Source organism: Hippocampus guttulatus, chromosome 7 (assembly GCF_054856545.1).
Source record: "Hippocampus guttulatus isolate MCC_2025c chromosome 7, RoL_Hgut_1.0, whole genome shotgun sequence".
Taxonomy (NCBI): domain Eukaryota; kingdom Metazoa; phylum Chordata; class Actinopteri; order Syngnathiformes; family Syngnathidae; genus Hippocampus; species Hippocampus guttulatus.
Genome location: NC_141267.1, coordinates 3,756,443 through 3,773,795, shown reverse-complemented (window position 1 = coordinate 3,773,795; position 17,353 = coordinate 3,756,443). Strand labels below are relative to the sequence as shown.

At 47.8% G+C, this 17,353-nt stretch overlaps 1 protein-coding gene across 3 annotated transcripts in view; it reads left to right on the top strand.

Moving 5' to 3' along the window:
* Positions 1 to 4,153: 4,153 nt before the first annotated feature.
* Positions 4,154 to 17,353, top strand: part of tspan1 (tetraspanin 1) — a 67,669-nt gene continuing 54,469 nt past the window's right edge. For all 3 annotated transcript variants that reach the window (XM_086116709.1, XM_086116706.1, XM_086116708.1), the window contains exons 1-2: positions 4,154 to 4,292; positions 15,025 to 15,231. In XM_086116709.1, the coding sequence (XP_085972835.1) occupies positions 4,173 to 4,292; positions 15,025 to 15,231 (327 nt within the window). In that variant the 5' untranslated portion in view covers positions 4,154 to 4,172. The remainder of the gene's footprint in view (positions 4,293 to 15,024; positions 15,232 to 17,353) is intronic.

Below are 17,353 nucleotides of genomic sequence, written 5' to 3'. Positions count from 1 at the left end.
AAACAAAAGCAAGTATTTTGTGACTGTACAAAAAACCGCAATGCAGCAATATAAAAAAAAGCCTATACCATGAATAAAAATCCCTTCACTGTACATTATGTATGTTGTAGGCATATGTACAGTATGCATACTGTACCAGAAAGTATCAATGCATTTGTAAACTTGATTAGGTTTGTATGTTGACTTTTTTGCTTTTCTTCTCATCTTCTGATATTCAATATGAATGATCTATTATTATGAATATCAAACAAGTTAAAATACAAAAAGAACAAGGGGTAGGATTAGAACAGTTTTTTTACTTCTTCGTACTTCCTTCGAACATGTAAACTGTGTGAAATGATGACCGTTTGTATTTTCAAGTTTTTTTTATACTTCCCATTACTCCGTCTGAAATTTCTGTCAACTGTTTATTGGATCAATAAACAAACAAACTGTGTGTCAATGACTTGCTGCTCGCCACCACAACGGACATGTCATGCCTGGAGGCCACCGAGTGACTGTTGCGCCATTTGCATGCTTGTGGCTTCAAGGTCTCTCGGTTCAAACTGCAATGTTGTCGCTCCTTTTTGGTACGGCTGTTTTCACCTGCACACCACGCATCCATATTGTCCCACCCTAAACCATGCACTGTCCGTGACATGCTGTCATTTTTTAGATTTACGGGTCAGAGCCGAAATTAAGTTGCCAACGATAGGGAATTGACAGCTCTCCTTCATGCTTTGACCGTTGGTCTTTTTAATCTGGCCCACCGAAGGTTAGTACACAATTAAGGTTCAATGTTTATGATTGAATTCATTTCATTTGGACTTGGTATTGATATGCCTGTCATTACAAGTGGCACAGTGACTTAAAGTTGCAGAGCACAGGGAGGGAGGGAGATAGGAAGGGGGAGAGACAAAGGGAGAGATCTTATCTACCACCTACGGACCTCTGTCAAATGGAAATTCCCGAACCCGGGAAAAAAACCTGCATTAAACTTTCTACTACTATATTACATTAACGATCGATTCATAACAACGTAGGCTCCGGAACCCGGAAGCCACACAAAAGCCCCTAGTAGCGCCAACTCAAGCAACTCCCGCTCGATACGGCGGAATAACTGTGTCCACTCCGCTAATTTCTATCATAAGATCCAATATGTATCACATGTAAGTGATTTTTTTTTTTTTTTTTTGCAGTGAGTTTTACGGGAACTGCGAAAGTTTTTAATTTCATTCATTTACATATTATGTCCTGTAGATCATGGCAATCAAATGAAGAGGAACGGTAATGATGTTCATACAGTACATGTACCACATCAGGAAATGAATTATAAGGAAAGATTGGACACCGCAAATTTGATTCCGTACTAGAAAATACTTACTGCATCGCTCTACCTCTATTGGGCATATCACAACCCGTCTGGAGAAATGCACTGGGTAAAATGGCCGATCAACAACATTGTTCTCATTAAAAAAGTAAGTTAATACTAATAATTTGATACGGACTGTCAACAAATGCAGTTCTTTAAATGGCCCCGGCCCCTTTGTCAAATTTTCAAAGTCAATGTGGCCCCATAGCCAAAATGTTTGCTCAGCCCTGAATGAGCAGATCAGGTTGGGACCGGTTTCTATTTCTTTGTATGGGCCTAACAAAAAATGCAGATTGCATAAATTATCTTCATTAAAATCAGCAGAGGCCGACTAATATATGACGGATGCGGGGATGGTGATTCATGGGCAGCTGGCAGCTACGTCCCTGATGGTCCACCAGAATCATATAGCGTTTGACATGTTCTTGGACCAATACATTTGGACTTTTGTGCTGATCACCACATGGTGGTGAGGTGGCTCCAATGATGGGGGAAGATGCCACTCCAACCTTCCATCCATCCATTTTTCGAACCGCTTGATCCTCACTAGGGTCGCGGGGGGTGCTGGAGCCTATCCCAGCCGTCTTCGGGCAGTAGGCGGGGACATCCTGAATCAGTTGCCAGCCAATCGCAGGGCACACAGAGACGAACAACCATTCACGCCCACACTCACACCTAGGGACAATTTAGAGCGTCCAATCAGCCTGCCATGCATGTTTTTGGAATGTGGGAGGAAACCGGAGCACCCGGAGAAAACCCACACAGGCCCGGGGAGAACATGCAAACTCCACGCAGGGAGGCCGGAGCTGGAATTGAACCCGGTACCTCTGCACTGTGAAGCCGACGTGCTAACCACTGGACTACCGGGCCGCCCTTGACATTGTTGCAACAACCAGGGATCGAACACTCAACCTCTGGTGTGGCACTCCATCACTCTACCACTGAGCCAAAGCACCACAAGAAGAGAACACGAAGAGCGACAGGCCGGAGCTGGATTTGAACCCTGAGGTGAGGTGGCTAATCGGAGTTGTGGCGTAAGGTTCGCACTCCAACGCACTCACCAGTGGGCCACGGAGCCAGCCCCCACTCCAACCTGTCAGACCTAAATGTATTGTGAGCGTTTGTTGGGAGCGTCTGGAAGAATCCCCGTCAGAAGGAGTTTCAACTCCAAACTCTGGCAGAGCTTTTCCCAGGTCCCGGGGAAGGTGGGACCTGGGACCTATTAAAAGTTAATAGGTTACATTAATTAATACTTTTATTTTAACAATAAAAGTATTAATTAATGTCAATTCTATACAGTGCTTTAGGTTATTACCTGCTTCTGCTACTGCTTCTGATACTGCTACTGCAACTACTTCTGTTTCATCTACTACAACATCTACTTCTGCTGCAAAGTGTCCCAATAAATGTATCAAAAAAGTACAGAAAGAGTGATCCTTCCATGCTGGCCGACGATCCCTATTCAGAGGGCCGTGAAAAAACGGAATTAACTGAACAGACATTGAGTCCGAGTGTACCGTATTTTGCGCCTCGATTGTTGAGGTGGCTAATCGGAGTTGTGGCGTAAGGTGCCAATCATGGTGGCAACCTCCAACTCGCTGGTGGACATAAGGGGTGTTCACACGGCACACATTTGCTCTGGCGCTACACCGATGTATTTTGTTGCGATATATTTTACACCGGAGCAGATTTTGTGGAGCGGTCACACGTACAAAGCCGCTGAGCCTGTTAGCACCGGCACAGCGTCGGTGCAGCTCCACTTGCGGTCACACAGCAGTTTCTGCAGCGGAGCAAAACGACAGAAAACAAATGAGCTGTCTTGTTGGTTCTTTTTAAAACTTATACACAACTCAAGCAACTACTGTACAGGCACGTCCTTCTCCTTCTCGGTCTCCGTACCTTCAGCTCGAGAGTGATCGCCCCCGAAAACGTAAATCAACGATGACTTCAATGACACTCAGAAAAGCAAACGTGTAATGCGCCAAACAGAAAATCAAGAGAGGAAATCACAAAATAAATTCTATGAGGGGCGTGGGGTTGTGAACACACAACAAAGGAACAAACTACACAAACAACTCCGAGACAGTCCAGTCTCCTACAAAAGGAAAGATAACGTTTGGGGACTTGAGATGGTATAACCCAAGTGGTGCTTGCTACTGTTACCAGCCATGTCTTGTGTCGTTATTAAACAAACACGAGACGGAAGTCCAACAGAGCACGAAAGCAACGCATTCTCGCCGTACGTAATCAACTCTTCTCATACGTAGCGAGGCTACTCCCCCCCCCCACCCCCGTTTCTAATCTTGCTCCATTTTTCCCGTTTGTCGTTTTCTTCTCTCCGTTTTCTAGCTTAAGTCATTCTGGTTTTGGTAAATTATTCTCGGTTTGTATTTTGTCATGAATTGATCAATTGGTCATTTTTTTAGACAAGCTATTTTCATTTACCATCCCGACAAAGTTATTGATTGTACTTTACAACCCCAAGGTGCTGCCTAAGTATTGGTAAACATCTATGCAATGTGATTAAAAATGTTTTTTTACTAAGCCCATGTTTAATACCCACCCTCAATTTGAGCGAACCGACTTGTAAAACAAATGAGCGTTTTTTCCCACAGGATTTTACAGTCCTACATATTGTATTGTATTTTCTGATGAATTACAATTGTATGTAGGCTGGACTTCGATTGGATGAGCTGATTTGAAAATGGATGGATAGATGGATGAAGGCTGGATTAATTGGCAAAGATTGAGAGTCCTGCTCCTCTCCATGTTGTGTGTGGAAATGTGTGGGCGAGTGTGTGTGTGCTGCGACTCTGTGTTAATGTCATTTGCATTACACTTCGAGGTACTCAGTGATTTTACACTCTCACTGTTCACCCACTCTTTCAACCCAGCCCTGCCAACTGAAGTGATGATGGTCCTCTTTAACTTGCTGCTCTTGGTGAGTACATTGTGCTTGTTTTATTACAAGCATACGATCAGGCTGTTCAGTTTTCTTGAAGGACAGTGTTGCCCTGTATTTATGTAATTTGCGAGTTCACATATTTGCTCATTTTGGGAGCAAACCTCATTTCTGTTATTTTCTGAAAAACTCACCGATTTTTTGTGTTCAGGTCAATTAAAGGCTAAATGTCACGATAGTACACTGTAACCATCTGTGGGTTTTTTAAAGGGGGATCCATTCCTTGTAGATTTTTCGTTTTCTGTGGCAGCGCTCAGTATGTTTTATTTACATTAACTTATCTTTCATTCTCCTTTCAATGCCATGTTATATATTATTGTGTATTTTAGAGGACAAAATACAGTCATGCTTTTCCTCATCTGTCACGGCTTTGGCAATGTTCAGCTCATTACAGCGACACCCACATCTTCAGTTTAATGTTGTTTATTATTGGGAGTAATCTCTTATGATATATGACCACATTTTTGAGGGTATTCACCATGTGACAATGTTTAGAACAGACACTCACAAATAAAGTAGGCGATTAAGAACACAAAACAATAAAGCAACAACAAAACAGCAACTAAAGGTAACAAGAAATAAAGGAACCAGTCAAACAAAAATGGGTTCCAAAAATGTAAAGTATTGTAATTTCTTGAGAATAATTTTTTTGTGTTTTATAATTATATCAGGTAAATGAAATGGTAAATCTTCAGGATGTTTTATTGATAGATGTTGAGCATTTAAATAATTGGAATTGCGGGTACATTGTTACAACAGAGTTCCACCCAGTTAGGGACATATTTGTGTGTACTGCAAAGAGTTAATTATGTTAATATTTAACAAAGTTTTTTTCTCCGTGAGGTTAGGTTTTACTTTCTTTTTGTGAATCATAAAGAAATGAGAAATGTTAAGTCGGACATGTGTTCAGTGTTTATGACCATCACAATTTTGAACCAATTTTTCCTAAAAGGGAAACAAAAAGTGAAGGTCAAGGTCATCTTTATTGTCAATTATGCTTTATGTATGACATGCAGCATAGATTAAATTTCTTCCTCTCAATCCTCAGTGCAAATATGCATGCAAACATGCTGTGCATTAAACACACACAGCAAAGAAAAGATAGCAGCTACCATGTATAAAAAAAGACATATGTAATCTGAAGAGTATAAACAGTATAGACGATATAAACAGCATAAACAATGGCACTTGTGGCTATTGTGGGTAAAGTGAGGGAGTGCATTGTGCAATACGCAGATGTCGGATAATGAGGGGGAGGGTCATAGTCTGTGACAGAAGGCAAGGGTCGGGCAGAGGCAGAGGGCGGGGAGTGCGGGGAGAGCAGGGAGGGAGTTGAGTCTCCTCACCGCCTGGTGGAAGAAACTGTTTTTGAGCCTGCTGGTTCTGGCACGGAGACTCCGCAATCTCCTTCCCGACGGCAGCAGGCCGAAGAGGCTGTGAGATGGGCGCTGGGAAGTACAGGCGCTGGTTGGCTTTTTTGGCCAGTGATGACGTATTGTGGCTCCAGGACAGGTCTTCAGAGATATGCACTCCCAGGAACTTGGTGTTGCTCACTCTCTACACTGTGGCACCGTTAATTGTCAGTGGAGCATGCTGGGAGTGCGTCTTTCTGAAGCCCACAATAATCTCCTTAGTCTTCTCCACATTCAGGTGGAGATTGTTGTCTTTACACCACAAGGCCAGCCTGCTCACCTCACTCCTGTAGATTGTCTCATCGTCATTGTTGATGAGACCCACGACAGTCGTGTCATCCGCAAACTTAACGAAGAGATTGGAGCTGGACGAAGGAGTGCAGTCGTGGGTCAGCAGTGTGAAGAGGAGGGGGCTCAGCACACATCCTTGTGGGGCACCTGTGTTCATCATGATGGTGCTGGAGGTGTTGCTGCCGACCCGAACTGCCTGTGGTCTCTCCGTCAGGAAGTCCAACAGCCAGTTGCACAGGGAGGTGTTGAGCCCCCCAGGTGGTCCAGTTTGTGGATGAGCTGCTGCGGGATGATGGTGTTGAATGCTGAGCTGAAGTTGATGAACAGCATTCTGACGTGTGAGTCTTTGGTCTCCAGGTGGGTGAGGGCTGAGTGGAGGGCGGTGGAGTTGGCGTCTGCAGTCGATCTGTTCTGCCAATATGCAAACTGGTAGGGGTCCAGGGTGGTGAGGAGGTCAGACTTTATGTGCTACATGACTAACCGCTCGAAGCACTTCATGAGGATGGAGGTGAGTGCGACCGGGCGGTAGTCATTGTAGCTGGAGGGGGACGACTTCTTCGGGACCGGGATGATGGTGGTGGCTTTGAGACAAGTTGGGACAACAGCCTGGCTCAGTGAAGTTTTAAAGATGTCTGTGAAAACATCTGTGAGCTCCTCAGCACAGTTTCTCAGGACGCGACCAGGAATGTTGTCAGGACCGGCCACTTTCCGTACGTTTGTTCTTCTGAGGGAATGCCTCACACTATCCTGGGAAAGCGTCAGCACCTCGTCGCCAGGAGGGGGTGGGGTCTTCTGTGCTGGGGTGTTGTTGTCTATCTCAAAACAGGCGAAGAAGTCGTTCAGGTTGTTCAGCAGAGAGATGGAGATGTCGCAGGTGTGCGGAGAGGGCTTGTAGTCCGTGATGGTCTGGATCCCTCGCCACAGGTTCCTGGTGTCTCCGCTATCCTTGAACTGGTCTGCAATCCTCCTTGAATATTGTCTCTTTGCCAGTCTGATGCCTCGTGACAGGTTGGCCCTGGCGGTCCTGAGGCCCATCACGTCTCCAGCTCTGAAGGCAGAGTTCCTGGCCCTCGGGAGCCTGTGGACCTCACCTGTCAGCCATGGCTTCTGATTGGCCCAGGTGGTGATGGTTCTGATGACCGTGACATCATCCATGCACTTCCTCATGTAGGACGTGACAGTCTCCGTATACTCATGGAGTTCAGTGGTGCTGTTGTTGGTGTTGGCTGCATGTTTGAACACACTCCAGTCTGTGGTGGAGAAAGTCTTGGAGTGCCTCTGTGGACCCATCAGGCCACACTCGTACCTGCTTCCTCACTGGTTTGATGACTTTCACCAGTGGCCTGTATGCTGGCATGAGCATCACAGTGGTGTGGTCTGAGGCACCAAGGTGGTTGAGGGGGAGGGCTTTGTAGGATCCTCTGATTGTTGTGTAGACGGTATCCAGAGTATTTGTGCCTCTTGTGGTGAAGTTGATGTGGCCATGGAGTTGTGGAAGTACTCTCTTGGGGTTTGCATGATTGAAATCCTCAACCAAGATGAGAAAGGCGTCGGGGTGGGCTGTCTGCTGCTCACTCACGTGCTGATGGAGTTCAGACAGAGCCATACTCCTGCTGTTGGTTGAGCCAGGGGGAATGTATATTGCTACCAGCAATATGGCACTAAATTCCCACGGCAGGTTGAATGGTCGGCATTTGATAATCATAAACTCCAAGGTTGGTGAGCAGCGCTTGCAAACCACAACAGCGTCTTGGCACCAGGCATCGTTGATGTAAACACAGAGTCCCCCGCCGCGAGTTTCCCCCCCCCCCTCAACGAGCTCTCTGTCTGCTCAGCAGCACGTTAGCCCGGCTAGCCGAATAGCCCGGACCGGGACACTGTCATTGAGCCATATCTCCACGAAAACAAAAACGCAGCAGTCACTCACGGTTTTGCAAGATGTCCGAAGTAAGCGGATATAGTCCAGTTTGCTGTCCAGCAAGCGTACGTTGGCCAGTGTGATGGTCGCGATAGCCGGTCGATGAGGTCTCGCTGCTAGCCTAACTCGGATACCTCCGCGCTTGCCCCTCTTTTGCTTCCTTAGATTCCGTCCGTTGCGCTTCCACTGCGGGCTGGTTGCACGAGTGGGGGTCGGTGATTGAGTAGGCCTCCGCAGCAGACCGCAGTCGCGCAGCAGATCGCAGTCAAGCGGTTTGTTTGCCTTCGTTGGATAAATGTCCGTTTTTGTAGTTCTGCCGATGGCAAGCATAAACTCACGATGGTATGCGCGCCTTGGTGCGCAACACAGTGAAAGCAAGGAACATAAGGAACACGAAGAACACTGATTTACAGGGGGAGAGAGAGAAGCCGCTGCAGGTAGCCACACCGCCATCTTTGTAGAAGTAAATTTGCTCAAAATACATGTGAATAGTTTTTACCTCTTCAAGATCTTCCAATTAACATAATACCATACAACATATTTAATGAAGCTGGCATGGGGTTTCCCCCCTTTTTTCCCAGTATGAGTTATGTCATAACTCATGAGTTATGTCATAACTCATACTCTGGCATCCCTTCACTGAGTTCTATTATTTGTTTACAAATCTTTAAATGGCCTCGCTCCACCTAACCTCTCTGAGCTCCTCCGCCCTGACACACCTGCCCGGTGCCTCAAGTCTGAGTACCAGACATTATTAGAGGTACCATGAATTAAGCAGAGGCTCAGAGGGGACCAAGCCTTTTCGGTTGCTGGTCCCTCTCTTTGGAATGACCTCCCACTGAACATTTGGCAAGCCCACTCGCTGCCCATCTTTAAAACTGGTTGCAAAAGTCATTTGTATTCTTTGGCTTTAGACTCAGCATGACTCAAACTTGATCTTAACTTTACTGTTTTGTGCTTTGTACTGTCTTCGTTACGAATGTATTGTTTTATTGTTTATTGTTGTATATATGATATTTGCTCCATGTACAGCACTTTGTATACAGCGGTGGCTGTTTTAAAGTGCTCTATAAATGCAATTGAGTTGAATTGAGTTGAAAAAGACAGTTATTGCTCTTGCAGTGGCAGTTGATTGGATCTGCAAAATAAAGAGCACATTGCTGTGTCTGGCAAGAAAAAGAAGGGAGATGATTGCGAACATTGGACTGACTGCGAGTGAACATCACAGACGGCAGCTTCACGAACTGGTGATAAACTATAAAACTACGCCAAAGGATGCGAGTCACAGTGGATTACATGAAAGAAGCTGAACAAGAGCTACTGCCGAAGACAAAAGTTCCATGAAATGTTGAGCCTATGAAAGAGAGCAGTCGCATATATAAACTCGATCCAGTCATTTCAGATAGAATCCTGAGAGTCAGAGGGAGGCTAAGGACCTCTGCCATGCCAGAGGAAGAAAAAAAACTACTCTCGGCGAAAGACCTTCGAGTGCCAGAACTGATTATTGAAGAAATATACACTGAAGCAGGTCAGAGTGGGTGCAACCATGGTTTTCTAAGATGCATCAAAAATTATGGATCTCAGGGGCAAATGCGACAATCAGAAAGGCACTTTTCAAATGTGTGTTTTGCCAGCGCCTGCAGCTGCTGAACAACAACAGATGACCGACCTGTCACAGGTAGAGTATAGACCCGTGGGGGCCCGGGGTAGAATAGGTCCCTAGCACCCCCTTGCTGTTCATAAGAGGCGACAAATGGGGCGAGTCGTTTGCCGTGAGTTGCGACCCGTGGGGTGGGAGGAGCTCCTCAGCCTTGGTCGGCAATCTTCCTTCGGGAGTAAACCCAGAGGCCAAATCCGGAGTTGGAGTCCCTAAGGCGGTGCGTTGTGAAACTCTCTCAGCGTCCCGGCAACTCCTGCGACGACGTCGATGCCAAGCTGCTTGGGCCCCGCCCTTCCCTTGGACAACATCAACGGCGTGGAGGGGGTATCTAGCGCATGGGCAACGCCAGGTCCTCCATACACACCTGCCCAGACTTGTGCCCTGGAGAGGACACTCCAGCGTCATCGTGTGATGACACAACACGAGGAGTGGCAGATACCAGTGATAAGTCAGTGCTTAATTGGCGTAGAGCTAGGCGCTAGGGGGCACTCCTGACAGTGGGAGGGGGCCTCGTACCCCAACTGGGTAGCTACCGCCCGCTTCAAGCCAGGCAGCCCCCGGACAGTAAGGTGCTACCCCGCCACAGTTCACTTTCCTTACTGGGTGCGTAGGGATTAGGACCAGGAATAGTTTGAAAGGTGGACTGTAAAACCGATGCACTAGGAAACAACAAAAGAAACACAACAAGGAGCAAGCCCTTGTTAAAACTTGCAACATGGAATGTCAGGACAATGACAACCGGTCTGACGTCAGACCTAATGCACATCAGCGATGCCCGCAAGACAGCAGTGATCAACAACGAGCTGCTGAGACTCAGCATTGACATTGCTGCGCTGCAAGAAACCCGCCTCGCCGAAACTGGATCTCTCCGGGAGAAAGACTACACCTTCTACTGGTGCGGGAAAGCTGCCGACGAGACCAGAGAGCACGGTGTTGGTTTCGCTGTCAAGAACTCCCTGCTGAGCATGATAGAGCCTGGTGGAAAAGGGACTGAGAGGATTCTCACCTTGCAACTTCACACTACAGTCGGCACTGTCACCCTGTTCAGCGTCTACGCCCCTACTCTATACTCCACGCAGGAGGCGAAAAACAAGTTTTATGACCAGCTGTTGGCAGCCATCCAGAAAGTTCCAACCACCGACCAACTTGTTCTTCTTGGGGACTTCAACGCCCGCGTTGGATCCGACCACATATCATGGCCCAGTTGCCTCGGCCCTCGGGGAGTGGGTGACATGAACAACAATGGACAACGTCCCCTGGAACTGTGCACACTTCAAGACCTGTGCGTCACCAACAGCTTCCTCCAGAGCAAACCGCAGCACAAGGTGTCGTGGCGCCACCCCCGCTCAAAGCGCTGGCACCAACTGGATCTCATCTTGACCCGCCGCAAGCAGCTAAGCAGCATTCTCACCACACGCTCCTACCACAGCGCTGACTGCGACACAGACCACTCCTTGGTCTGCTGCAAGATCCGACTCCAGCCCAAGAAGCTGCACCGAGCCAAGCCACCAAGCAAGCCCCGCATCGACACAGCCATGGCAAACCATGTGGGCATGGTGGAGGCACTCGCCCGGCACCTGAAAGATGCCCTGCAGAAGAAACCACCAGAAGGAAACGCGGAACAGAGGTGGGACCTCCTCCACAACACCATCCACGACATTGCCTATTCCATCTTCGGCAAGAGAAAAAGGAAAAGCCAGGACTGGTTTGAGGCAAACGTGACGGAACTCAGTGCTGTAATGGAAGCGAAGCGCACAGCACTGTTGAAACATCACCAGCATCCCTCCCAGTCCACACTGCAGGCTCTCCGAGCTACCAGAAGTCAAGTCCAGGCTACAGCGAGGCGCTGCGCCAACAAGTACTGGATGGATCTCTGTGATGGCATCCAACGAGCCGCAGACACCGGCAACATCAGAGGTGTCTATGACGGGATCAAGAAAGCCATAGGTCCTTCACACAGCAAGACAGCCCCCCTCAAGACGAAGACAGGCGAGACTATCACAGACCAGAGCAAGCAGATGGAGCGATGGGTAGAGCACTACTCAGACCTCTACAGCAAAGAAACCACCATCTCCGAGTCCACCCTAGAGTCTGTTGAGCGCCTGCCCGTCATGGAGGAGCTAGACGAGTTACCAAGCCTTGAGGAGCTCAGCAAAGCCATCGACAGCCTGCCCGTCGGGAAAGCTCCTGGCCTTGACGGTATCCCAGCAGAGGTGATCAAGACCGGCAAAGAACCTCTGCTGCACCACCTACACAACTACTCTGCCAGTGCTGGGAAGACGGTGAGGCACCTCAAGACATGCGTGACTGTAACATCATCACCCTCTACAAGAACAAAGGTGCCCGCAGTGACTGCAACAACTACAGAGGCATCTCCTTACTGAGCATTGTGGGGAAACTCTTCGCCCGAGTGGTCCTGAACAGACTCCAGAAGCTTGCTGACAGGGTGTACCCCGAATCACAGTGTGGCTTCAGGTCGGAACGATCCACCATCGACATGATTTTCTCGCTCCGCCAGCTCCAGGAGAAATGCAGAGAGCAGAACCAGTCATTGTATGTTGCCTTCATTGACCTGACCAAGGCCTTCGACCTTGTGAGCCGCGAGGGCCTCTTCAAAGTCCTTGACAGGATTGGTTGCCCGGGGAGGCTGCTGAGCATCATTCGTTCCTTCCACTCCGGAATGAAGGGTGTCGTCCAGTTTGACGGCGTAACATCTTCCTCTTTCGAAGTGAAATGCGGTGTTAAGCAGGGATGTGTACTTGCTCCGACCCTCTTCGGCATCTACTTCGCTGTCATGCTCAAGCACGCTTTCGGGAACTCCACTGAGGGTGTCTACCTCCATACTCGCTCGCGGCCTCTACAACATGGCGAGGCTGAGGGCCAAGACCAAGATCCGCAAAGTCCTGATCAGAGACATGCTGTTTGCGTCACTGCCCACAAGGAAAAACATTTTCAGCATCTCATGGATCGTTTCTCGAGGGCGTGCAGCGACTTTCAGCTGACCATCAGTCTCAAGAAGACCAACATATTGAGTCAGGACACGGAGAGCCAACCCACCATTTCCATTAATAACTACCAGCTGGATGTGGTCAAGGAGTTTACTTACCTTGGCTCCACGGTGACAGACTCGCTTGACTTGGACCCTGAACTGAACAGAAGGATCAGCCGAGCCACCACAACTCTTGCCCGGCTCACCAAACGCGTGTGGGAAAACAGCAGGTTGACGACCAACACCAGGATGGCAGTCTACAGGGCCTGTGTTCTCAGCACCCTACTGTATGGCAGCGAGTCCTGGACCCTGTATGCACGCCAAGAAAAGAGGCTCAACACCTTCCACATGCGAAACCTCAGGCGAATCCTTGGTATCAAGTGGTCCGACTTCACCACCAACAAAGACGTCTTGGAACGTGCCAACATCCCCAGCATGTACACCCTCCTCCGTCAGCATCGCCTTCGGTGGCTCGGCCACGTCCGCAGGATGGAGGACGGTAGGATCCCCAAAGATCTGCTCTATGGAGAACTCGCAGTTGGAAAGAGAACACAGGGCCGCCCACAGCTTCGTTTCAAAGACGTTTGCAAGAGGGACTTGAAGGATGTTGAGTTAGATGTGAAGGGATGGGAGTCACTGGCCCAGAACCGCCCAAACTGGAAACAAGAACTGGCATGTGGTCTGTGCCGAGGGGAGGAGAAGATGAGAGCATTGGCAGAAGACAAGAGAGCCAGGAGAAAGAACAGCCAGGACAAACAAGCGCCCCCCTCCAACTGTGTGTTCAGGTGCATCCACTGCAACAGGGACTGTCACTCCCGGATCAGCCTCTTTAGCCATACCAGACGGTGCTCCCAGGCAGGCACAAACAGATAATGACACTGTGATTGAAATGCCAATGATTGATTGATACACTGAAGCAGGTCAGAGTGGGTGCAACCATGGTTTTCTAAGATTCATCAAAAATTATGGATCTGAGGGGCAAATGCGACAATCAGAAAGGTACTTTTCAAATGTGTGTTTTGCCAGCGCCTGCAGCTGCTGAACAACAACAGATGACCGACCTGTCACAGGATAGAGTATTGCCAGATAAAGCACCCTCCATCAGAACTAAGGTTAAGTTCTTTGTTACCTTCAAGCATGGCAGAGGAACACTAAAAAGTTATAGATGGGGTCATCTTCACTCGCTTTGCCATTCGAAGCGGTTCATATAGAAGTGTTGGTTGTCTTGGATACAAACTCTTTAACGACTTATGTCACAGGTGTCAAAAACTCAGGCCCAGGAGTCAGATCCGGCCTGCCACCTCATTTTATGTGGTCAGTGAAAAAAATCATGTGTCAACTTACAGTATATGATCCTTGCTAAAATCTGTACCAAAATGTCAAATTGTCATGTGTAATAAATAACGTTTAGATTTTGCAGTATTTTTTTTTACCCTGTTTACACTCACTTAAACAATAACTGAACATACTATTATAGTTGACTGATCTCAAAACGAGTGGTGGAGAAGTAAAATTACGATGAACCAATTATTTTGTGATGTCACTCTTACAATGGCCCTCCAAGGGAAGACATAACTCCAAAGTGGCCCATGACAAAAAAAGAGTTTGACACCCCTGCCTTACGTCAAGTCACTGCAAGAATGGGCGGGGCTGAAGGGCTACGTTTGGAAAACGGAACAAACATTGGCAGTGCGGAATGGGAACTCAAGAGAGCTATACGGGAATACAACACAAGTAAAATTGACAATACATTTCTGCAATAAGGCATAAAACAAATGACTCAATAATCAAAATAGCTCTTCCAATGAACAGTTAAATTATTCCATATTAAATCCAGGTTTATGCATGAGAATAAAACTTGTGTTAAACATTGACATCAGGTTTCAATAGTTACCACCCTCCATCCATCCATTATCTGAGCTGTCCTCAAGAGGGTTGTGGGCATGCTGGAGCCTATACCAGCCTTCTTCAGGCAGTATTCGGGGTATACCCTGAACTGCTTGCCGGCCAATCACAGGTCTCACATAGGCAAACAACCATTCAAGGTCACATTCACACCTCGGAGATAATTTGAAGTGTTCAATTAACCTACCAGGCATGTTTTTGCAATGTGGGAGGAAACCTGAATACCCGGAGAAAACCCACGCAGAGTATTCAAACTCCACACAGGAAGACCGGGACTTGATTCAAACCCACAGCCTCGGCACTGTGATGCTAACGTGCTAACCAGTCGACCATCGGGCGGGAACCTTTTGTAATTTCATATTTTGGTCACAATTGCCGTGGAAAATACTTTGCTTTTTTGATTATGCAAAGTTTATTGCTTAAAAAAAAATCTGTTTCAATAAAATTGAAGATAAGAGGATTCCACCCGATGGCAGTGATTTGCACATGTACTAAATGCTCAAATCTTTTTGTCGGAATTTAATATTTTCTTGCAGATGGGTGGCCTGACCCTACTGGCAACGGGAATCTGGGCAAATGTAGATGGGCTCTCCTATCTTCAGATCCTGGGACCTTTCTCCAGCCAAGGCATGGATCATGTCAATGTGGGATATTTTTGTATTGCCATTGGAGCCTTACTGGTGCTGCTGGCACTCTTGGGCTGCTGTGGCGCAAATAAGGAGAACAAATGTCTTCTGCTCACAGTAAGTGGACTAACACCTGATTGTTTTTGTGCAATACTGAAGCCACCAAAGTGGACCCGCGCACTGCCTCGGCTGTGCCTAGAAATTATGTACATACAGTTTGCGAACAGAATCAGTGATAAAGGGCTGCCTTGGCGGAGTCCAATACTCAGTGAAAACAGATCAGATTTACTGCCGGCAATGCGGACCAAACTATGACATTGGTGCTCCAGGGACTGAACAGCCCGTGTCAGAGGGCTTGGTACGCCATACTCCCGAGGTAACGCGACAGAACTCCCCGAGGGACACGGTCGAACGCCTTCTCTAAGTCCAAAAAACACAGGCTGGTTAGGTGAGCTCCCATGTACCTTCGAGGACCCTGCTAAGAGTGGAGAACTGGTCCACTGTTCCACTGCCGCGACGAAAACCACATGACGTTCACGATGATGTTAGCGCAACCTAAATAAGTTAAGCCTTAAATTAGGGTGCATGTGTGTGTGTGTCCTGGTGGGTGTCCCCAAACAAGGATAGGTTGCAGCAACATTGCTAATATTTTGACAGACAGATTACATGCCCAATAGAAAGAGATGTCATGCATTTTGAATGTCTAACAGACTACACACGAAAAAATTCATCCAGTCTCGTCTCATCAATGGAAACTCATATACTTCACGTCATATTTTAATCATCAAAAAGCCACATTTAGCTTGTCTTTGTAACTAAATAATTTCGTCAACGTCATCGTTGATGAACACAATACTGCTCACGACAGACCCTCCTTTCCAGCACCCCTGAATAGACCTTACCAGGGAGGCTGAGGAGTGTGATTCCTCAGCTCGCCCTTCTTGATAAAAGGGACCACCAGTCTGCCAATCCAGAGGCACTGTCTATGATGTCCATGTGATGTTTTCGAGGTGTCTCAACCAGAACAGCCCAACAACATCCAGGGCCTTGAGGAACTATGGGCGGATCTCATCCACCCATGGGGCTTTGCCACCAAGAAGCTTTTTGACCACCTCAGTTACTTCAGCTCCAGAGATAGGAGAGTCCACCTCAGAATATCCAGGCTCTGTGACCTCAATGCAAAGCATGTCGGTAGAATTGAGGAGGTCTTAAAAGTATCAAAATCAGCAGCGCCCCATCTCCTCTATAGTGTTAATGGTGCACTGTTTTCCCCTCTTGAAATGCTGGATGGTGGACCAGAAATCCCATTAAGCCATCCAGAAGTTGTTTTCCTTGGCCTCTCCAAACACCTCCCACGCCCGGGTTTTTGCTTCAGCTATCACTGAAGCTGTGTTCCGCTTGGCCAGCCGGTACTTGTCAGCTGCCTCAGGAGTCCCACATGCCAAAAAGGCCCGCTAGGACTCTTTCTTCAGTTTGACAGTGTCCCTTACCACCTGTGACCACCAGTGGATTCAGGAATTGCCAGGACAACAAGTACCGACTGCCTTCCAGCCACAGCTCTGCTCAGCCGCCTCAACACTGGAGGCATGAAACATGGTCCCTCAGACTTAATGTCCGCTGCATACACCGGGACATGGACAAAATTCTGCCGGAAGTGGGAGTTCTGACAGGGTATTCTGCCAGGGATTCCCAGAAAACCCTCACAATACGCTTGGGTCTGCCAGGTCAGACTGGCATCTTCCCTCACCATCAGATCCAACACACCACCAGGTGGTGATAGTTTGGCAGCTGCGCCCCTCTTTTCACCCGAGTAGCCAAAACATGCGGCTGCAAATGCAACGATACGACTACAAAGTCAATCATTGAACTGCAGCCTAGGGTTTCCTGGTGCAAAGTGTACATATGGGCACCCTTATGTTTAAACATGGTGTTCATTATGGACAATACGTGATGAGCACAGAAGTCCAATAACATAAACCCACTCGGGTTCATATCGGGGGGACGGGCCGTTCCTCCCAATTACACCTTCCAGGTCTCAGTGTCACTGCCCACGTGAGCATTGAAGTTCCCCAGTAGAATGATGGCGTCCCCAGGGTCCGCACACTCCAGCACACCCTTCAAGGACTCCAAGAAGGGTGAGTACTCTAAACTACTGTTTAGTGAATAGGCACAAAAAACATTCAGGACCCGTCTGCGCACTCAAAGGTGGAGGGAGGCTACCCTCTCGTCCACCGAGGTG